Raw genomic sequence first — 24,847 nt, 5'->3', positions numbered from 1 at the left:
GTATGTGCATCTCGCATTTGAGGACTGAGTAGTGTGTGTAAATGTACATGTCATCCCCTTCTCCTGTGAACCCCCGAAGTGCAGTTTGACTTTCAATTTACGTTAAAGAATAAGGCCGATAAGAGTTTAAATGAGAGGTCCTACTGATCTCAGCCGTTTATCATTTTTTTATTATCTACACAGGATGTGCCAATTAAAAAAACATATGGTCACTATTCTACGAGTGGCCTTTTTAGTTGTACAGTAGTGTAAATGTGGCCTCATGAATTAACTTCACATGAAAATGTTTTCAAAAAGCTCAAGGTGAAAAACATTTTTACAAATGATGACAAATACATTTTAGTTGAGTGAAAACATATTTATTGAATTTAAAAATGAGACCCTCGCAGGCAGAACAGCCGCTGGTCGGTTGACAAAAACCAGCTCCTCTGTTTTAAATGAAGTAAACCTTCTGAAAGGAAGTGTTATTTTATGTGATACAGTGTGGCTTGTTAGGAGAGATTTGACGAATTATTTAGAGAGGAGTGTCAATCAACTTTAGCTCAAAAGTCGGCCGAAAATTTTTTATGAGGATGGAAATGCGTTTGAAATATTAGTCAGGGCTCCAGGATACACACAATGAGCCTCATGCAAGAATGTATTTTGTATTCTTATCCTAAAACTCCTTTTTTTTTCTGTGAGGTGTTGCAAGTTGGAGCAGGCTTTCTTAACTTCACAAACGTGTTGTAAATGGCTTGTTTAAACCTGATGAATGCCAAGTGTTCATAAGCAGGGGCATGTTTGTGAGATGTGATCATTAGCATGATACATGTCACTAAAATACTACATAAGGTGACCTGTTCTGCTCTGTTTGTGCAAGTTTCATTCACAAAAGTGTTACCAAAGAGTAAAAAGAAGAATTTTACAAATACAAAATCTATATCAAATAATATTAACTGAAGGCAAAATCATAGAAGTAATATGGGAATAGCATGCAATACAATATTGACTGTGTAACAACACAAAACACAAACATAAACTTATGTATACCTGTCATCTTTACAAATGTTATTGAACAATTACTTTTTTATTGGAATGGACACGAAAATCAGAAAAATCCTTATAAATATACATAAAGGATAAAAAATAGATTCAACACAGTTACTGTTGTAGTTGTCACACAGTCTGCAACATATTATATTCTGTTGAATCTCACTGAGTATATTACTAATGCTGGTATGTGCTACTTTACAGTCCTTGAAGTGGTATCTTTACTGTGTACCTTTTGTACTTGTGAACAGGAAATAGAAGTATATGTGTATATAGTGTCTCTGGCTGTGTCTGAAATAAATCCTACCTGTTATTGTTATTTTTATTACCTATTATCACCTATTATTGAGTGTTAAATACGTGCTTTATAAAGTGCCCTCAAAAGAATTTCAACAATGGCACGAAATATGTAGTATTAATGGCATTGACACCACTTGCTGATAACAATCCCACAATTCAGTACGTCATATTTAAAGATACAAAAATTACCTGTGTGTGACTCATACCTGTTAGTGATCAAAATGGGGATTTATACGTGTATGAAGTCTCAAATTAGGGCTCACTAAAGAAACCTATTTACTGTATAAAGATTGAGTGAGTGACTTTGGAGGCAGCCGCTGTTTTTGCACAATACAATATTAATCCAAAGGTTAGAACAGTGAAATAAGGTCTTTTATAAAAATGTAAGTGAGCATTGTTATTATAAATTACATTTATGTTTTAACATTGAGTATAGTACAGAAATGTGTCATACTGTAGATATGAGTCAAAACAGTAGCAGCACTTAAAAACAGAGGAGTGAAGGATTTCATAAGTTTAGTATGGGTGGAAGACATGATGTGTGTTGACTGTGGATGTTTTTCTCCTCAGGTATTTCCTTTTCAGGGGAGTACAGTGAGTACTTTGGCCTACATGTGGATGAAGACTCTTTGGTTTACCTGATGCTTAGCAATCACATTCTTCACACCCTTTATCCTGACTGCATCACCATCGCTGAGGTAAAAAAAATAGACCCTGTCACACACACACATTCAGCATCCTTTTACTTTGCAATGACACTGCCCACAGCTACTATTAATTAAAAGCACTTATTCATTAGGCATAGCTTACTTACGTATTCATTGGTGCAATTAAGAAGTAATGCAAAAGGAAATGGGATGTCACTCTTTTTTTGGCCTGTGGTGTTGGATTTTCACCTGATAATATGTGAGTTGTGGAACAGTATTGATGTGATCTTCACTGACTACTGGAGAAAAAAAAAACTGTGCGCACAAAGAGAAAATGTGATATGACATGTTGTGACTTCTCTGCAGGATGTGTCAGGGATGCCTGCTCTCTGCAGAGGCGTGGAGGAGGGAGGACTTGGTTTTGATTACCGACTGGCTATGGCCATTCCCGACAAGTGGATTCAGGTGAGATGATTTGCCTTTTTTTTTTAATCTACCTCTTTTTTACCCCCAACAACTTAATAGACTCTTAACTTTAGGTATGCTCATACTAAAACTTCTGCAACAAATCAAGAGAAAAGTGAAAGTGTTTCATTTCAAAACGGGGATGAAAAACAAAAAGAGAGACAGGCCATGTTAGGAGGCATTAAACACTCTTGTGCTGTATTACAGCTGTAGATTGTTGCGAAGCTTTTGAGCCTTTTAAGAAGCTTGTGAAAGTGTAAAACTCACTTAACGATATACAGTAGTGACACGAGGATCTGACCTTGTATTTTCCTAGAAGAAAAAGAGGAAAACACGAAAAGCCGTATCAACAGACATCTTGCTTAAAAAAGTTTGTGCTTACATTCACTGACTAGAAAAACTACAAATGCCTGCAAAATGCACTTCACGATGTACTTATGTTATTCAATACAAAGATGATCTTTTTGAGGCCTATAATATTTGTTTTTTGTTGATTTTGTGGTATAAAGGTATTTATTTAATGTAACTTGTGGGACAGCAGTTGCTGGTGTTTATGTATTAGATTGCATTATATTAAGAGGGGTTAATGTTGCATTGTACACTTTTCTGGTCACTCAAAGTATATGCCAAAAAATGGACTATAATACTTGAATTATTTTACACAGCCATAGTCGGTATTTCTAATTGATACATTTATTTTCCACAGCATTCTTCTTGCATGCTGTAGTTAATTTGGTTTTTGATTCAAACACAATAGTTGACAGATTAACTGTTTCTGTAATACCAACAATACTATACAATAAAAAGAAAAGATAATGCAATGCAAATCAAAGTGCTTTGCATAAAATTTCTTAAAAATATCCCCATTTAAAATACAATACAACAAAGTAGAATACATTTCAATAAGCAAGGCTACAAAAATTTAAATACCAAACAAACTACTTACTACCAAGATGGATTAAATGGTGACAATATACTGTATTATTTCATGTTTTTAAGCTATAGTATTCAGTTCCTATGAAACAGGTAACAGTTAACATATTCCTACAGTTATTTTCAATTTAACTGTCACATTCACATGACATTCAGAGAGGGACACATAAATATAAACAGGTCACATTGTTTTCAGAGAAAAGCGGTCTAAAGTCTCTTCATGTGTGAAGAGACTCTGCACTTGAGTCTTAATATCAAGCCAGAGCTTTGAGAGCAGTTTTTTTTTATCAAACTGAAGAAGGTCTTTGTGCTTTTTCTAAAGCAGTGCTAATTTATTTATTTTTTTTCCCTCTTTAATCCTACCTGCTGCATGAATGAGAAGGTCATTATTTATCCCCTCAAACACAGAGTTATGAATAAATGATGGAAGAGACATAATTGTTACTGAAAATAAAAGTATTTGACATATTTATTCATGATGACCTTTTTCTTAGATCAGTAATTATTCCGAGTCCTTTACATGGATGTACAGTGGCGTCCAAAAGTCTGAGACCACATTGAAAATCTCTAATATTTTTACGTAAACCATGAAATAATCAGATTCGGAAACATTTAAAAACACAGGAAGTTATGACATGGAAAATGAAGAAGAAATATTTAAGATTATGCACTATTTTAGGTCAGTAATCAAATTTCCTTGAGTTGTATCCCTTCCATTAAAGCATGTATTCAGATGACACTCAGGTGGACTTGATCTACTCATCAGAGGCTTGTTCAGGTAACTCAACTTGCAGCCAGTGTTCACCTGTTATAAATATGGCTGGGTCTCGAGATTTCAGCAGATGATTGATTAGTAAGTAGCATTGTGATAATGGGAAAGCTGGCATCAGAACTAAGTGAAAGTAACAGAAGTCAAATTGTTGTTCTTTGCAAAGAGGGGCTAGACTAAAGGTTTCTAAGGGGGCAGTGCATGGAATTCTAAAACACTTTGCAGAAACTGGATCAGTTGTATCCAAAGCATGATCAGGCAGACTAAAAGTGAACACACCATCAGAAGATCAATACATCAAGCTTAGTTCCCTGAGAGATAGAAAAGCAATTTCATCACAGATACAGAATTTGCTAAATAAAGAACGACTCCAATCAGCAAAAGTACTGTCAAAAGAAAGCTGTCTTGTGGTGGTCTCGGAGAACGAGTAGCAGTTTCTAAACCACTTCTCAGGAGAGGAAACAAGGCCAAAAGCATGGGGTGGGCTAAGAAATACCAGCATTTCACAGTGGATGACTGGAAAAAAGTCTTCTTTACTGAGGAATCCAAGTTTGAGGTGTATGGAAGTAACAGAAGGGTGTATGTAAGGAGACGAACAGGACAGGGATTGAAACCGCAGTGAAACATGGTGGTGGGAATATTCAAGTCTGGAGGTGTTTTGCCTACTCTGGAGTTGGACACCTGTACCACATTGACTCCACCTTGACCAAGGAGAAGTAGCACTCCATTCTCTGGTTTGCGTCTTTGTGGAGAAGTATTCATACTGAAGCACGATAATGACCCCAAACACACCTCAAAGCCTTGCAAGAACTACTTGAAGACCAAAGAAGACAAGGAGTCCTGACTGTCATTGACTCTCCTCCAGAGTCATCTGACCTCAACCCCACTGAACATTTATGGAGGCACTTGAAGACTGAGAAAGCCAAGCATACTGTGACATCACAGGAAGCTCTTTGGAACATTGTTAAATCATGCTGGGATAAAAATGGGTCATCAGGTTTTGCACAAACTTTGGGAGTCCGTGCCAGCTCAAGTTCATGCTGTCATTAAAGTAAAAGGAGGACATACCAAGTACTAAAAGATATTCTGAAATTCATGTACATTTAAGATACAAGATGCAACTTTTCACTCAAATTGTTAAGCTGATATTATTATTTGTAATGAAAAAATATAGTATTATATTCAAAACACATGTAAAATACAAGTATCTTGACTAGTGGTCTCAGACTTTTGGACCCCCGCTGGTAAATTTTCATTTGATGCGAGCGGGAAGAAAGACGAGCTTTAATAATGCTATCATGAAGGTCATCTATTCACTGATCCAGGCTGAAATGTCTTTTGTGATGTTTTTTTTTTTTTCTTAAGTGGAGCATTTGAATAGGTTGACAGTCAGCTTAACATTTCACTTTGATTCATTATTCAGTCTGAAATGTCTGTCCTTGCCATAGCTCTATATGATATCAAAGCAAAGGTTATTTTTAAGTTTGAATTCAATGCTCTGTTTATTCTCCCCAACCAGTCAGACAATCTTTATGAAATCAAGAACATTTCATCCCCAACAACAAATCCTCGTCCTAGCAGGTTTATCATCATCCATTCAGTTATAGGGAAAGTACAGAGGATAATTTCAGCCATAATAAACAAGAAGAGGAAGAGGGACAAATATTTTTCCTTACTACTGTGGAGAGAAAGCAGTAAAGAAATATAAAACAAATGTAAGTTTTAAATTGAAATGATGGGATTTCCATGAATAAATTTCATGAAATGGCAACAGAGTGTTACAGTTTATAGTCATAAAATTGGCCATGAGCAGTGAGCACCAGATTTCTGATTCTTTTTCAAGCTTTAATGACTCAACAATGCTATTTTTGTTAATTATGGGTGAGGTTTCAATATGGTAAACTAAAAATATGTTCATTTGTGAAGATTATCTTGTAACAAATTGAAAAAAGTAGAGAATAGTGTTGTGTACCAACATATTGTGACTCTAAATGTTTCAATTTTTCCAAGAAATTTTCTACTGTAGTAGTAGGGTTAAATCACTATTATTACACTTATTATTATTACATATTAACCACCTTGTTTTTACCCTTAGTTTTTGTTTTATACTATGCTGAGAAAAAGCTTGTTTGGAAGAGTGATGTCTCGTGGGTAAATGTCCTGCTGGGAAGACCGGTTTTCTCACCTACTGTCAGAGCTTTTGAGTTTTTCCATGTCTGGTTAAGGTTACTATCAGTCATGATATACAGAGTACGGTGTAGATATTTGCTCTGCTGTCTTTCGGACGAAACGTGTGTGTACAGTCAAACACAAAAAAACATATAGACAAACACCTACTGAACTAAATACACTGAACAGCCAAAATGGTAAAGTACAAAAGGAATTGTTGTACATGTGTTCACTTCGGGTGTGTATTTATCAGGACTGACACACTTAAAGTGTATGATATGCTGATAAATGTCAAATCACATAAAATATTGCTTCATAATGAACGTCCCACTGTTGACTTGCAGCAGTGCATGCAAGAAGTTAAAGAGTTATGCTTGTAACCATTGCTGGGTTTACAGTTAATGTGACACTAACTACCTTTTACTATGTTATTATTTTATTTAATCTCTATAATAACAGCAGTTATACTAAATTATTACTACAGTTATTCTCCTGTCTTTCCTTCAGTTTCAGAAATTGGGTATCTTTGAACAGTAGTAGCTCAAAAAGCCAGCAAGAGGAGACTTGAGAGTTGTTCATTTTTAACTTAAATACTTAAAAATGATATAATGTGGCTTTACTTAACAGCGCATACAACATTAAAAGGAAAACCTTATCTCTGCTCTTTGCGTTTATCTTATATCTTACATTTAATACGTACTTGAAACCAGAATTTAATTTGAGCACACCTGCTGGAAAAGGTCTTGATCAGGGAGGATGTGACTTTTTCTTTTTCATTCAATGGGGCTATGAAGTGGAGCTATAACATTAGATTTACCATATAAAATACACCATCACCCAGATCAAAATAAACATGGTGATGGTTTTTTTTTTTTTTTTGCTCATTTAATCTCAGTCATATAAATTTTGGAAAGGTGATAATAAAATCAAAAACTTGACTTTTTAGAAGGGTAACTTTACAAAAACAACTTAAATATTCAATATCAATACTGAAATAGAAACGGCACTTTCTACCACCGATCATAACTAGCAAACATGAAAACATCATTGAGTGATGTGTTACCATCCAGTACTGCTTCAGACTGGATGGGAAATTCTGGGCACCAAATATTCTCCATCCTTCCACAACAACCGTTGAAGCACCCTTTAGCTTGCCACTTCAGCCCAAACTGCCACTGTGAAAGTACTTAATGGCCCACAATGGGAAAACATTGTTTATAACAGTGTAGCCATCAGGTATGAAAGTCCATAACTGTATCATGTTGAAGTCTGCGTAGCACAGGGAAAGTGCACACCAGCCATCCATCCAGAGATAAATAAAGGCTATTATATATATATGTCTTTACCTGATAGTTTGTTTTTTCTTCCTGTCTGTTCTGATGGCACCAACATCCCTCTCAGGAAGCTTTGTTGCAACCCTGTTCTGGTGCAATGTTTACTTCTTCTGGAGAACTTGGATACATTCACTGTACTTGGAATCTGTACATAGCTCATAATTTATTTTATTGGCCCCCCCGGTGTTTTCCTCAAAGCCTTTATTGATAAAGTTAAAAATTAAAAATGCATTCATCGTCAGTATGCAACAGCGTTTTTATGGAATCAGTAAATATTATTTTAGAAAGTACATTTCAGGGCAGCATACAGGCAGAAGGTGATCTCTGGGGGATGTGTGTGTGTTTGGGTTAGCTGGTGGATGAATGTGGATTGTTTCGTGTCCTGTCCTTGTGTGTGCATGTGTGTGCGTGCATGTTTAGAACAAGTTGAGGTCTCTTCTTGTTTGATATTTTTAGGAAAAATGTTGTTTGCAGAATGCCTTAAGAGGTTATCTGTTGCAAGATTCATGTAAAGCTTTGCCTTTTTATCCATCAGCCCAAACTGAAAGTCATATTTACTCATATTTTGGTGAAAAAGCAAAGCAGAGTGTGTGACCTCGGCACCACATGCATCCTCTCACACTACAGTTTCTTGTGTTTCTCGATGGGGGAAGTCTATGCATCGTTAATCAAGTCTGTCTCTCACAGCAGTGGGTTTTACTCAGTAGCGGGGATGGAGGGAGGAGAGGAGAGGAGCAATAGAAAGGAGGGAGGGGGAGAAAGAGAGATAGTCCCAGACTTGACCTTCCTCGGTGATGCTTGCACTAGCTGTGCGGCAAACAGTGCTGTACCGCTGAGACGCAGCCTCCTCCACGGTAAGCAGAGGTTTCACAGGATTATTCTCAGGACACCTCTGGAGAGGTTGTTGCTGCTTTTACTTTTCAAACAATATTGCTTGCAATGCGATATTCGCTTAGATACTTCTTCTGGTTGCATTTTTTCAATTAAATTTGTTGCCTCCCTGAGGAGACTTGACTTGAATCGTAAAGCTGAAGGAGAGCAAGTGAGCAGCGAAAATCATGTATTTCTGTGCAGGGGAGCATTCATATGAACATGCCTTGGTATAGTCAGTGAAGTGCACTCAGGGCTAGCCTTGCCTCTTCTCACAGAGTGTCAATTAGGGAGGGATTTGAATGGACTGAAGTGGAGCCTCCAGTTAGGTGTGTGTTGCAGAGAAGGAGACATGGAACAGGGAGGACTGGCATTCAGGAAGATAGACAGACAGACAGACAGACAGACAGGGAGAAACAGAAGGAAAGAGAGACAAAGAGTCAGAGCCACAGAGCTGTGAGCTTATTTATAGATTCACATGTGTGCACGAATGAATCTCTTTCGGTTCCTCGAGCAGGGCCTCACGCTGTGTTTTGTCCTCAGCATGACTGATTGATATGACTCATTTACTGGCTGCAGAAGGCTGTTAGGACCAACAGGCTGTGAAAAATTAAGATATCCTAATGAGAGGACCAGATAAGGCGCACAGCACAAGTTTGGATGATTCAATCTGATTATAACCATAAAATGCTGTCACTCCTAATGGATAATGTTACAAAAGCCCTCTAATTTAACAAGCACCCTTCCCTCCAGCTACAATGGATTGAGATGTAATTGAAACAATTAGAGGCGGAGGAGGTAGAGGGCTCGCTGGTCGCAGCTAGAAAAAGAGAAGGCGATGCAGAGAATTCTCCGGCATCCCTCTGCTTCTCTTAGCTCTTCAACTTGAATGACCTATGAGTCAATTGTCCCATTTTTTGTTTCTGTTCCTCTGTTTATTTTAATTGAATGAAAATATAAGACTGCACAGTTCTCTCCTTATTAGTCTGAGAAATCCATCTCTGGTCCACATACTTTGCTGTGTCCATCATATTGGAAACGCTTTCAATTAACATAATTTAATGAAATTCAGGCCTCTGGCAAGTGATGATGGACTACAGCTTGTTTACGTAAACATGTCAGCGGCTTCACCACCAGTCTTTAAAGGGCGCCCACTCTCTTTGACCCCCTCGCCTGGCGTCACCCGCCGCTCGTCTCCTTTAACAGCAACATTACAGCTTCATCTTGCTTTATTTTATCAGCTAATTGCCCTCTAAGGCTTTCCTGTATGGTGTTAACCGGTATGCAGGATTTAGACGGCACGCGCTACTGCAGCAAGGCTTATTACAGGAGAATTGAGGTGAGCTAAAGAGTGCCTTTCAGCTGAGTGAAGACTCCGGCAGAGACATTTGTGTGGGCAGAAAGTTCATTAATTTCCAAAACTGTAAAAATATAAATATAGGGAGGCATTAGCTTGATCCATGGGATTGAGCATACACCTTGGTTCTCTACTCACCTCTGGGGGCGGCGCTGTATGTGTAGAGAGAGGATGTCCCCATAGCAACACAAACTCAAACACAGTGTTTGCAAAGACAGGAGAGGCAGGATGCTCAGGCAAGAGCTTTACACTAAACACATCTCTGCCTCAAAGTCCTTCCCAGCAACATGTGATGGTAGTAGAGAGGCTCTTGAATCAGTCACAGCATGTCAGTTTGCAGTTAGATGACCTCATCTTGCACTGCGAGATTTTTTAAATTTTATTTCTGGCTCTGCCTAATTAATCTGGGCACTCTGGTTGGCTCCTGACAGCAGGCTTGTAAAGTAAGATTTGTGCACTTCTCATTATCATTGATGAAGTGGAGTGTCAGTGGTGCCAGGGAGCTCGGCTGGTCGGGGCTGATGTGGGTGAGCTGGTGGTAGGGTAGTCGTCAGCCCAGTCACTCCTGTCTCTGCGCCGACACTCCCACTCCCAAATTAATTGCTCCCAGACCACTTTTGCGGTTGAATTGAATTGTAATGATTCATAAGGAAGTGTAAAGTGTCTGATTGCACGTGGATGAGGAGGAAGCCAGGATGATCCCCGGGGTATATTCTGCAGATTCAGCTGTTTAGCTTTTATATTGAAACTGGTGGGGAAAAAAGAAACCAGCATTTTTATTTGCATATTAACCTGGGATATTATCTGGGATGCTACCAACCCATCTGCCTTGACAAGATACTTTTCATTCAGAAAAAACTCTTGAGTAGGTCCTGACCCATATCTTGATGTCTAAGAAACAGTGTTGATATTTTTCACACCTGTGTTCATGTACTTATAAGATACTTATAAGTACATGTATGTATCTCATATCTCCCTGATGGTGTCCTAATTTTTGGCTGGACCGCAACAGCGGGGCCAACCCTGACTGAGTGATGAAGTCACACCACTGGTTGGCTGAAGCTAAGTATCTCAGAATGCATTTTGCATCAGCAGACAGCCAGCAGCAATGGCAGAGATTAAGCTGTTATAATTTTTGCTGTAGGGCTGTTAATTTGTCACTTTAAGTTTTAATATTTTTTCAGGCGAGAGTAGTGCCACCTACCAAAGGAGACGGTTGTGTGACATTTAGGTGAGAAAAGAGGATCTATGCGCTGTCACCAGTGTGACTTACTATCAATTTCCATGTTGCATGCGTTTAGTGTCTTCTCAAAGTAAAGCACTTCCATGTTCATGATAAATAAAATAAAAGCAATATAACAAATACATTCACAAATGCAAACTTTACACACATGAAACACACTATATTGGAGTCATTTACACTTAGTATTAATGATTAACTTGATAGTTAATGCATTAAAACAATTTTTTTGGTTGTGGTGAAGTGAAATAATATATAAAACATATAAATAATAGCCTAAATCTTAACTCAACCATTCTTACAACAGCACCATATAGTCTACACCCAAAATCTGGTGCAATGTATTTTAAGTATTTTTAATGTTTTTCTTATTTGTACAGCATATTGATTTACAACTACTGTATGAAAAGTGCCATACAAATAAATAAATTTAAACATACATAAAAACAACCATCCTAAAAATGCTGCAATGTCCATGTCTGATGGTAACCAGGCAATGTACACATTAAAAGCCCTCTAGTGTTTCATACACAGTCCAGCCATATACGAGGTTTTGACCTAGCCTTGTTTCAATCCATTTTCAGACCTTCATTCATGTTCTAATAGGTCTTCAAAGGACTATCATTTACCTTATGGTCATACTTATCATTAGCAATATACCATTACATCAAATATAAAGCCATTTATTTTGTCTTCAACATCAATTTTAAAAAGCAGCTCATTAATGGTGCCAAATAACATGCTTTTTAAAACATTTGATTCATTTTTTGAATCCCTTTTTTTAATTGTACGATATGTATTATACCTGTCTTTTTCCTTCTTATTTTTTACATTCTGGAGAGGACTTTGTGTAAGCCCCATTGGCATTGTTCTTCCTTGCACATATCCAATTAGTTTTAATATTGTATGTCTTTTTGGAAAAACATCTCCTTTTCAAGACCTAGATTCAGCACTACATTATTTTTCTAAAATATTTACCCATACTGCTGACAGTCATGCTCCTTACAAAACGTTTAGAATAAAAAATTGATCAAACCCTTGGTTTTCTCCTGAACTTGCTCTAGCTATACATAATAGAAATAAACTTTGTTCCATTGCTAGAGCTTCTGGCACAAACACTGTCTGGCAGAACTTCAGACAGCAGAGGAACGGTGCCTTTATAAGAAAAGCTAAATCCGACAGTTACCTATCTTCCTTCTCAAAGTGCAACTGTAATGGAGCTGCATTCTGAAAATACATAAAATCCTTAAAGAACACACTGCTCCCACTAGTAATTATAGGTGAAAATGAGCCCATTATTAATAAAAGTGACATGACTGAAGCTTTTAATAAGCATTTCATTGCAGAATGTGACACGAAAACCTGTCCATACACACTGTCAGAGACAAAACTCACAAAATCCTAACTTGAACCATAAGAGCGAATTTTCACTTGGAACCTGTCACATACAGTACTCAGAGGTATATAATGCACTGATAAACTTAAACACAGGAAAGTCTCCTGGTAAGGATCATTTTGACCTTGTTATTACTGCAGCGCGTGTACACATTTTTGATTTAACCTTTACTTCAGGTAAAATTCTCGAACTCTATGGAAAGCAGCTCCCGTTGCATAAAGTCCTATCTGTCCAAAATCACAACTACGTGGTCTCCTGGAGGATAATAATGTCCTTCAGCCTCAGGAGTCAGGCTTTAGACCGGGTCACAGTGCAATAACTGCTGCAACTGCTATTGCGGAAGACATTATTGACCTGCTTGATAAAGAGCAACACTGTGCTGCACTCTTTGTAGTATATGTTGTAATGCTGCTGACCACAACATTTTGTTTAATGAGCTGCTTTCTGTGGGTTTTGATGTTTCTGCTTACAGCTGTTTGAAGTCATAACTGTTGGATAGAGTCCAAACTGCTGTTGCTGTTGGTTTCAAATCAAGCCCCCAAATTGTTGATAAAGGTTTCCCTCAAGGATCAATATTAGGTCCACTGCTATTTACTCTTTACATAAATAATATTTGTTTTCTAATTCAGCACTTAAATGTTATTTTTTATGCGGATGATACCATCCTGCATGCCATCAGCCCTACTATATACCAGGCCTTTTCTAGGTTACAGTCTGCTTTTGACAACCTCCAGTCCTCTCTGTTTAATTTCAAGCATGTCCTAAACTTTAAAAAGACAAAATGTGTACATTTCATAAGAGCATGAACCTTTGATGTTCCCACACCTATCCATACGTTAAATAGATAGGCCTTGCTGAGGTTTTCTGGTGGCATTGGCAATGACAAATATGGCCACACATGGCTAAGGTGAAGAAGAGTGAATGTGAACAGATGGTGATGTATAGAGTGGGATAGCCTCTATTTAGGTGGACCAGCCAGTTCATCTCAGACATATTGATCGGCACAATTTATTCTCTTTACTCGGAGGATTATGGCTCTGTAGAGTAATATAAAGGTTTCCTGACATGTCAATCAGCTGTCATGGCCAATTCCACTGAGCAGACTTAAGCCTGTCACTGAGATGGACTTGCTGACTCCCCCACCAGTCAGACAGGCTGCATGTCTATCACCAAGGGTTCTTGGAGGGCATAAGCTCTCAATTTTCTTGTTTGTTTTTTTTTCATTTAGGAATGATATTGGTATTGTGGCTTTCTAGCTTCTTAGTAGTTTATTAAAGGGGGCCTATTATACTCATTTCTGGCTCATTTCCAGCTCCATATTTTTATTCTGGGACTCCACTAGAGTAGCTTTGCATGATTCACTGTTCAAAAATCTTCTTATTTATCTTATACTGGCCCTTTATGCAGCCCCTCAGTTCAGCCTGTCTCTTAACAGGCAGACTTAGCTCCTGTCTCTTTAAGACCCCCCTCCCGATGAGCCCAATCTGTTGTGATTGGCCAGCTTTCTGGGAGCCTGCTGAGGGGCAGCCATACCAGAGTCGAGTTAAGTTACCCCCGATGGAAACCCAACTTTTCCTGCTTTACTGCTTCATAGTAAAACCATGGACTGTAAAAAATATGGACATAATCACCATGAGGTCACCCATTGGTTTGTGAACTGCCGTTTTGAAGCCCTGAGTGTAGCGATTTGAACATTGCCATCTTGGATTTGGCCGTTGCCGTGCTCGATTTTTGGAGCCAGAAGTGACCGTATTTGGACCAGAGGGTGGCACTGACCCTAGCGCTAGCTGCTAGCTTGGTTAGCATGTTGCATTCACAATATAAAGTTATGCTAATGCTAATTTTCGCTAGTGAAAAACAAGTCTAAGACCGTTAAAACAAACTGTACTCAACAGAAAAACTTATTATCCAACTCATTGATGGGTCTTTTATTACAACCAGACTTTTTTTAGGCGACCAAAATGTTACAATTAACTTCAGCGAACTGAAAACACATTGTGAAATAGCAGCAGCTACGCCTATACACAATGGTTACGTTACATAAGCAACGTTGTCGCTGTGGTAACGACTTGTAAATCAGAAAGTAGCAACGCCCTGAAGCATATGCTGCTTTATTGTATATTTTACTCTAAATCGGTCTATAATGTACAAAATGAACACCATGCTGTATTGAAGGAGACTTGAAACTAGCAATTGAGACCATAAACTCATTAGGAAACAGTTTACTTAGGTAATAAATCAAGAGAGAAGCAGGGTCATTTTCTCGTAGACTTCCATACAACCAGACTTCTTTTTACAGCCAGTAGAGTCGCCCCCTGATGGTCATTTGATAGAATGCAGGTTTTTAGCACTTCCGCATTGGCTTCATTTTTCTTTTCTTCATTTTGCTTGATTAAAACCTTTTAAATTACTAAATAGCGGGAGACCTTTATTGTGAAGAATTTACAGGAAATGAAACGTGTTCCTCACCAGATTAGCACACCTTCGTCAGCAGTGCAAAAAAACAGTCAACACAACATCACATGGAGATATTTGGAGCTCTGTTTAGCGGATCAGTTAAAAATAATGCAGGGAGGAATAGTACAAGCAGAAACAGCCACAGTGATAATAATGTTTGATGAAGAGCTGCAGACAACCAGCACATCTCCGACAGGTAAACAACTTATTTACTTTGCCGTGCAATGTAATGGAAAAACACTCACAGCATGGCAGCTCAACTCGAGTCATGGCTCAATGTGACTACCCCCAAAACAATGGAAAAACACCATAACGTTGGCGGAGCGGAGCAGTGAATGGTGCACTGTGTGTGGAGCAGATGACCATATAAAGAAATCCGTCACAAACCGACATCGGCTCAGGCTTAAAGTAGAAAAAAACGTTGGAAACCGAGCGTTCAGAGCAGTCTGAAGCCGATGCTTTTTGCTGACAGGGATTACTTCTATATACGTTCACCTCATTATTTGACATTTTGGCTATGTTTAATATGAACATCCAACATTGTAACATTATATATATGACAATATATATATATGAGGTCCCCTTTAAATCATGTTTGTTCCCACTGCTGTGCACGTGGTTATCTTTACTTTGCCCTGTGCTCTCGTCTGCTTGTGAAACTGTGAGTGATTAGGAACAGCTCTTGTGACCATATAACAGCACTGTGTGGGCAGATGTGCTCGAGATGCGTATTTCGGTGACCCTCTGTTTCCTTCTGACCTCTGAAAATGACTCCCTGGCAGGAAGTGTGCATGTAGACTGGCCAGCGGCAGGCATTGATTCCATGGTTGGATTTATTGTTGAATCCCTCCGTTTGGATGAGAGGCTCTGACCTTGCCCATCTCAGGTGGGGAGAGCTGATGCCTTACTACCCATGGGCTGTGGTGAAGTTATTAAAAACTCCATTACCGCCATTCAAAGGTAGACATAACTCACAGTGCGGATATAGAGATGTCAAAACAGAGATTGATCTGAGAAAGAAGTGTAACCCAGAGAAAACTTAAGAAAGGTAGAAAGACTGCCAGAACTGAAATACTGAGCTTTAGACATCAGTCAGACCCTGAATGGATCTCTCAGCTGCACATCTATCATACCCTTTTTCAATAAGCCCTCTCTGTCACTGTGTAGATCCTGAAGGAGTTAAAGGATGAGGACTGGCACATGGGCAATATTGTCCACACACTGATCAACAGGCGTTACGGAGAGAAAAGCATAGCCTATGCCGAAAGTCATGACCAGGTAGGCTATTTTCTACCTGATCCTACTACAGCATCAATACAGTCTGCGTTATCCCACTGTGATTAATAGAAGATGACCTACCTTTCCAGGCTCTGGTTGGGGATAAGACTCTGGCCTTCTGGCTGATGGACAAGGAGATGTACACCAACATGAGCACCCTGATTCCCATGACACCCGTCATTGAGCGTGGCCTGCAACTCCATAAGATGATCCGCCTCCTCTGTCACGGACTGGGTGGAGAAGGGTACCTCAACTTCATGGGTGAGTCATCACGGTAGCACACAGACAATCTGACACTCCACTTACATATAAATGATGCTGTATGTTACAATGGATAATATTAAGTAGTCATTGAGTAATATTTTATTAGCCTTGTTATCTGCAGTTCAATAAGATCCTGTTTTTGTATAGTGTCTTATTGTATATTTTAGTGCTGAAATGATCTGTTCCTTGACAGAAAATTATGATAATTAATTAATAATTCACATCACTTGGCCAACAAAAATGCCATTTTTTTTCTCCAACATTACATAGTCTAAACAATTTGTTGTTTTCAACAGTAAAAATAATTGTTTCTTGCAGCCATAATATACTGGGGTTATATTATATATTATATTATTTATATATTTTGCATGGCTGAATTTGATCTGCACACATTCAAACTGAAAATTCTGCAATAAAATTTGCAAAATAATGTACATACTGCATCAACATAATCATGTCAATTTCGCTTTACATCATGTACTATATCACATTTGACACAACATATCAAATTGCATCATATTAGATGCCATATTGTCATTTGTGGTCATATAAGTATATATTATGTCCTACAATCATACAATCAGATCATATTTCTGTATAAAACCCAACCACATCTGTGTGGTTCAGATGACATTGAAATGCTGAACGGTCATTGTGTGTCCCTCTGTTTGGTTCATTTTCTTTTATTAAAACAGGTGAGGGGAATCATTTCAGATCCCTCTCATGCACTGTACTCTTCTTCAATTTTAGATTCTTCCCTCAGGCAGACACAACAATCCCTAAGTGTTTACCGAACAGATATAAACACACGTTTAATCGCCTGTCCATCCTAGTCCTCCACAGGCAACAGGCAGAAACAGGCTGCAGTATAAATATTTAATTGATAAGACTATCCGTACTGTGTTCATTTGCGCTACTGTTAGAGGTGTTATCTTTTGTGCTATAATGTCATTTATTTTTGGACATATCATTATGTCATAGTGTATATGTGGGGTTTTTTTAGCTTCAGGTTAAGACCAAAAAAAAAAGCTCTACCTTTGAAATCCTAATTCATAAACTCTTAAAATAGCTTGACGTAGCCCTTGTAATGTTTTTTTTTTCCATTTGGGGAAAAGTGCTCAGTTATTAGATTTGTTATATTTCTTTCATGGATATATCTCGAGTAGCTCACCACCAATGAGTCATAGCTGAAGATAAGCATCAAAGGAACCTTTTGAAGTGGGGTTGACATTGGTTAATACTCACTTTCCAGAGCTGATTGTGAAATACAGGACAAAAGATGTCTAAGATCAGATAGGCTCTTTTTTTAATGGATCTAATTCTCAGTCACTGTTGAGATGTTCCTCATTTTCAACTCATCATCTGAGCTATGGCATGGCTCTGTAAAGGCCTGCTGGTAAAGATAATAAAGTGATAATTAATGATGTTAGAAGCTGACCTTGGATGAATGTGTTTCCCTGCTTAATGTAAATACAGCCTACACTTGTGATCCACAGCATTTTAGCTCCACCTGGTGACTAGGTGATCGGGTCAAACCCTGAGTCCAAAGAATGTATATATTTCTACAACGTCTGTGCTGCCTCTGTAGATTTATTGTCATTATTCACAACAGTGTACAATCTTACATGAGGATAAAGAGAAACACCCGTTGAATTTCTGCCAAGTGGATTGATGTGTGTGTGTGTGTGTGGGGGGGGGGGGGGGGGGGGGGCAGGAGCACAAACAAAGCAGCTGTTCTCGATGGACAGTCATAACAGGGCACCTCATAATGAACAGGATGTCAGAGAATTGACCCCATGTGGGCAGCTGAAGGACAGTTGAGAGTAATTACATCTGATTCTCTTGCTAAAGTATAGCTAAAAGGCACACTCTGCTGTACTCAGTGCTTTGTCTCCTGTGGATTTTTGGTGCCACATCTGCTCTCAGACAATCAGTGCAGCATCTGAGTCACCGGGAGTTGATGAAGCAAGTGAAAAAATACTTGAACTGTCAATTTGACAATGATATTATTAAGGCAATAAATCATCTTTTGCGAAAAATAGATAGAAGGATTTGTCCATTCACCATCCAATCCTTATTTCACCAAATCACATATAGCATTACAAATTCTATAAACATAACAAGTAGCAAAAGGATATACTCTTGTGTGGATGTGTCAACATATTAACAATGTATAATGACACCTGTTTTATGTTGCTATTTCTAATTTTACTGCAGGAGCTTATAAATACTCTATGACACATGACTGTTTCTATTCCCTCAGTTATTCAAATTTCTTTCAAGGGGTTATGATGACCTGTATGCTCTTTATTGTAGATAGTTAAGCAATTCAATTGGGCAGTTGTGACTTTTTCATATCTACTTTTGTATAAACCTTTAATGCATCACTTAATTTTGCCAGTTTTTGTTCATAGGTGTTGTGTCATAGATTTAGAGAAAGGACAGGCTCCTCTGCAGTATTAATAGGGAACAGGAAGAGTAATCAAATATAGTGAAATAAGATGACCCTTTTCAAAGCAATTATGGCTAATTGTTTTTCATTTCATCAAATAAGCATTTGCAGATTTACTCAGCCAAATAAGGCAAACTCCCAATTCAAACTTTAATTTACCCCATTCTATCTAGCAATGCTTAGCAGTTTGAAGAGCAGAGATATAGAAAGGAGACCAATATTAAGGACGCAGAGAGAGGAATATTGCTCCTTTTTTTGAGAACTGCTGTCTGGATTTGTAAATGAGTAGTGCCATCGTATTTTGATGATAGTAATAATGTATGAGAGTTAAAACTTTTTTTCTCAAGAACACAAAATGAAGGAGCTGAAAAAAAAAAGTCTTAAAATCTGCAAAGACACAGTGCACTGAAGTTCAGCCCTGAGAACTTTCCAAAGTTCAGGCCATTGGGTGAGCATTAGGGAAATGCTTGAGAAAAAAAAAAAAGTAAATCCAAGATGACATGCCGTGTTAATGGATCAATGACGGCAGAGTCATTTAGCCAGTGCTGAGTAAGAGTAAATTGTTTGAGCAAGCAAATCAATTTGAAGTGCCGAGCCTAGAAAAACCCATTTATTTACTCATGACCAATAGCAAACACAGCACAGCAAAAGGACAGAGGGAACATCAGTATTTGAGATGCTGAGAGATGGATACTGTAAAGGATGTTGGAGTGTCAATGACATTAAAGCGCCAAGTGGCGTGGCAGTAATGAAACGCCTCAGTGGTTTTATCATTACATCAGCAGGGACAGAATGGAAGCGCTCGCACTTCCTGACTTTCAGGCTCACAGAGACTCAAGATAACCTTGCAGATTTACAGTCTAAATTATTGAGCTCAAAACTTCTCCCAGCACTCAGTATTCATGAAATGTTACAATGCAACAGGCAACCATTATACTGCAGCCTTGGATGGTGAATTGAAAACCAGCGCTTCCTCCTCACACATTTCAAATAGATAATCTCACTGAGAGCTACAATAACTGGGTTTTGAGACTGGTGGTTTTGGATGAACGTGCCAATCCCACCTCTGCTGTTGGACCAGTAACACTTATTTAATGTGTAAACTGGGAGTGGGAGTGTACATTCACACTGTAACAAGAAATCAATCTAGCAAGTGCAAATAATCATTGCATCACTTCTGCAGCTTTTTTTTGGCACTGCATCTAAAACCTTCTGTGACTCTCGCCTTCCCATCCTCTCTGATTCCCTCATTGATCTTCCTTTACCAGAATCCCTCCAATGGAAAACACATTGATCCTTGGCTCCTTCTTGTGCTGCTAATTACTGAGGGGACTGTGTCACTGTCAGGCCCTTATCTCATGCAGGGCTGTGTAGAGGAGTAATGGGATGTGCCAGCTGAAAAGCTGTCTGACATAACCTTGTGTAAACATGGTTGCCCCGAATTAATCATATCATTATTGGAACCACCCTAAATTTACGCATCAAATATCATATGAAAGCAAAAAGTTACATAAAGTGTACATATTCTTTTTTATATTTATAGTTCTAGCTATTATTGTTATTGCTTACAATAGCTTTTAATCACCAACTTCATTGCTGAGATCTGGTGACATCACTAGATCAGAGTCCAGCAGGGCAAGGACCACATGCAATCTGATGATCACAGGACTTTTTAATATATCATTCAGATGCTGCTTTTATAAAAATCTAAACTAAATCCTAAACTGCAAACTCTACTACCCAAACTATGTTTGAAGTTAAGGACATCAGATTAAATTATCCCTATCCTAGTTTCCCTTATATACAGTGATTCTTTGGTTAAATAAGCAACTCTGAATTGTTTTTTATACCTCCGTGCCAATGACAGCCATGGCCGGAGGCATTATGTTTTCGGGTTGTTTGTCCGTCTGTCTGTTCGTCCGTCTGTCACATTCTCATGAACGCGATATCTCAGGAACGCCTTGAGGGAATTCAATTACATCCGGCATAAACATCCACTTGGACTCAAGAATGAACTGATTCAAATTTAGTGATCAAAGGTCAAGGTCAGTGTGACCTCACAATACACATTTTTGGCCAAAACTCAAGAATTCATACGCTAATTACGACAAAGTTTCACAGTCTCTAACAGCATGTGAAAATTATTCACATGTGAGGTGGTATTTCTAGGATTTTTATCCCTTAAAGGATTACTCAAGTTTGTGACAACTTGGGTCTTACTTTTATGGTTTTGGCCACCGTCCCTATTGGTAACATTAACATTATACTCACTGTTTATTGCTGAGATCTGGGAAAGCAGCAACATCCCTAAAAAATGCTTTTGATTGAGCAAGAAACATGAACATTCTCATGATCAGGCTGGTTTTAAACAAACCCTTTGATTAGGCAAACCTACTAGGAAGAGAAAACAAAGATGAATAATTACATATTTACCTTTTCAGTTCATGCACTTCAACTTTGACCTATTGTGCTTACTGTAGTTGTGCACACACAGTTTTCCTGTGCAAAGAGGGATTATTACTGATATTTCATTACTAATCATAATTAACTGCATGGTAATTAACTGGAATTATCCTTTAATGATCTCTACAAAGAAAATTATTTGTATATTTTATACAAGAACCCCTCATAGTATTTTATTTCAGATCACAGAGCTTTGAGTATATTATGAGACACAAATGATGAATTTATTTATGTGTATATCAGGGTAGGAATCCATCATCCTTGTAAAGAATGTGCTATCTGGTTTATTTCAGCTGTGAGGAAGCAGAGGAAGGTGATTATCATGGTGATTAATGCAGGCATATGGGAGGAACATTACCGTATTATCGAAGAGGAGAGGGAAATGATTACCTTATGGAGGTGTGTCCAATGTGTTTCTTTAAAGCTGAAATGAAAAGAAGAGTCAAAGGCCTCCATGGGGCACTGAATCAAGCTGTACAGGGAATCAATCATCTCCACTAGTCTTTATAAAATAATAACATCGGGAAACTGAAAGTAAATACAAGTTAAAGAGGCTGGTGCACTTACACTGTTAATGAAGTGTAGCTCTTTTGAAGCTTTTATCAAAGTACAGGCCTGTATCTGAGTTTGCCATCTTGGACAGAGATTAGCAGGTAGACCATGCTGTTTTTGTTTGGGTTTTTTCCTCTAACCCTAGTGTTTGCGTGTTAATGTGCCTGTATACCCGACACACACACACTCACAGAGCAAGTGGATGGTAATAGCATAATGATGCCTGCTCATTAATGGAAAGGTCCAATTATAGTAAACATTTTCACATTGTTCAGTAACTGTTACTTTGCATTTCTGGGTACATTTTGTTGTTTGGTGGTGGTCCTATTTGTGCAGGGCAAGTGTAGGCCAGTAGATGACTTGACATTGTGTTGAAATATTTCAAGTGCAGCATGGAGTAACAGCTTCTTTATACGCTCATTATTTTGCCCTGACTGTGCTCACATCTGTAGTTCAGTTACCTCCGTTTGAACCAAAGAAAAAAAATGATCCATTGTTGCCTTTTGGTTCTAGACCATTAAGGGTTTATATTGACTTATTACAAACAAACCAAGAGTCATAAACTTAAGTCACATGGACTGACAGGTAACTTATTCATTGGACAGTTTTGGTGACCTATTCTGCATCATCAGTGCTATATGGGCCTGTGGGGGGAAATGAAAACAAAATTTATTTCAATGACTGACAGCGAGTGACGCTGTGCTTACCGGCGCTTGAAATCAAAACTTATTTTCCCTGGTGGTCACAAAAAGCATGCACTAATAGCAATAGCTGGCCATGAGCAATAGTTCACACTGTAATTTGTATTAAATAATGACAAAATGCGTATTGTATTGCTGTATAATTGGGGGAAATTGTTGCCAACAGCAAATGAGTGATGTGAAATTGTTATTACATATCTGTTATCAGTATCTGTGATCACTATGGCTGCAAACATAGACCAAAAGTAATCTTTTCCATCAGAAAGGTTGTCTTAGAGGATTTATCACATAAAAACATTGCACACATAAAAAATAAGGTGCAGGGAAACCAATGGCTTGACATTGGCCTGCAGGGGTATAATGTGTCATGGAGGTTTCTGAGGGATGAGGGCAAACTCCACACAGAAAGAGCCCATCCGGCCCAAGCTTTTTACCATTGAACAACAGTGCTAACTACTGCACCACCATGCCACTACTGTAAATCCAACTGGATTTGCAGTTAGTATCCGATAAATCAATGTACTTTCCCATTCTGTCCTAATAGGAAGGGATAAAAGGCAAGACAGCTGACAGGTGTCAATCAAACCACAACTTTAAAAAGCTGCTGCCAGTTAAACTTCACAGAGAGAAAGCAAACTGTTTTCTGCATATTTAATACTTTTGTTTGTTTCCTGAGATCTCACCGAAGTTTTTTCGTCCACCATCCACAATTTGTTTTGATTTTTATGCAGCTGCAAATAGCTCCTTCATTTCTGCTGTGCATTGCATTTAGGGACAGTAGAGTCCATAAACAGCATACATCTATAAATCAAATAGATTCAGTATGCACTGCATTGAGAATACTTAATTTTGTCACTTTTCCGGTGTGGATGCACTACATGCTCAAAACCTGATTAGTATAAAATACACATGGCACATGGTTGAATCAGTGGCATGTGGATGTTTGCCCTGTAAAGCAGTTTGTAATTGCTGGTTTTGATTAGTTCTGTATGAATAAACTATATATTACTATTATTATTATTATTATTATTATTATTATTATTATTATTATTATTATTATTAAGTACAAAAACCTCCCTGATGGCTTGTCCTCAGTCTGAACAGTTCATTACACACTGCTATATTGATCCATTTCTCTTTTTTTTTCTTTGCCAGAAAAAATGTACAATGCTATTGTAGTTGCTCTCACTCTCGCCACCTACACACACCATATGCAATGCAGTGCAACACAGAGGGCCCATTTCCCTAGTGGATGTCCGAAGTCATTCTGAGAAATGTAGGAACTCAAAAGTGCTGTATATGTTGATGTGACAGTGAGGGACAGTGAGTGTACCAAAATAATAAATTATGCATTAAACATCACATATTGATATCTGGCAGTGAAAGCGTGTCTGAATGTAGTTTTTTTTTTTTTTTTTTCTTGAAAAATGAGCTCGCTGAGGTAATCATTGAGCTTATTCCTTAGGTGCTACTTAAAGGGTGGAGCCTCTAGCACAGGGATTGACAGTATTCTTTGATACCATCGCTTCCTCTTGACACATCTTGATAACATGTGAATGCTACCTGCATACAGAGAATGCCATGCTTACAGTGACCTCGTTTGTAAAATAAAAAAAAGGTGTCACATTGTAGCATATCCTTGAAAAAATTCATTCAACATAGTTCCCGGTTTCTTACTTGCCTTTTTCAAGTGTTTTGAAAAAGTAGACTGTATAGTTTTCCATTGCAATTCTAATTCTATGATTACAAGTGGAACACTTATACCAGGCTCTGTAGGTTTAGCCACTCATCCTCCCTGTTCTACAGACTGAAATGTGCAAGTATGTGCCGAGCCTATGAGAATGTGCTTATTCAACACAATGGGGCAGCACTAATGAAATAGTAGCATTGATACAATACAACTCCTCATCAAATTAGTCTTCAGTGGCTGATGGAGGGTAACTTGTTACCAGGCTCTTCCTGCCAGCTAGAGTTGTCATGTGTCCTGCTGTTATAACTGTTGTTAAACCTCACACAGGCTTTTCCCTCTAACACAACCAGTAATGATCTGCCACTCACCTGCCCATCCCCCAGCCCTTTCTTCAAAACAGAGGAGAGGCGACAGCCAGACCCCACAGTATGCATTAAAACCAGATTGACTGTAGACATAAAAGAAAGGTGGCTAAAAACTT

General features: G+C 38.3%; 1 protein-coding gene across 1 annotated transcript in view; it reads left to right on the top strand.

Annotated features, from left to right (window-relative positions):
• The window catches only part of gbe1b (glucan (1,4-alpha-), branching enzyme 1b), a 91,713-nt gene that overhangs the window by 32,103 nt on the left and 34,763 nt on the right, over window positions 1-24,847 (top strand). The window contains exons 9-12 of the mRNA XM_044353584.1: window positions 1,900-2,027; window positions 2,343-2,441; window positions 16,134-16,244; window positions 16,334-16,505. Coding sequence (XP_044209519.1) covers window positions 1,900-2,027; window positions 2,343-2,441; window positions 16,134-16,244; window positions 16,334-16,505 — 510 coding nt within the window. The remainder of the gene's footprint in view (window positions 1-1,899; window positions 2,028-2,342; window positions 2,442-16,133; window positions 16,245-16,333; window positions 16,506-24,847) is intronic.

The sequence above is a fragment of the Thunnus albacares genome, chromosome 6 (assembly GCF_914725855.1).
Source record: "Thunnus albacares chromosome 6, fThuAlb1.1, whole genome shotgun sequence".
Taxonomy (NCBI): Eukaryota; Metazoa; Chordata; class Actinopteri; order Scombriformes; family Scombridae; genus Thunnus; species Thunnus albacares.
This window is presented reverse-complemented; position numbering and strand designations above follow the sequence as displayed.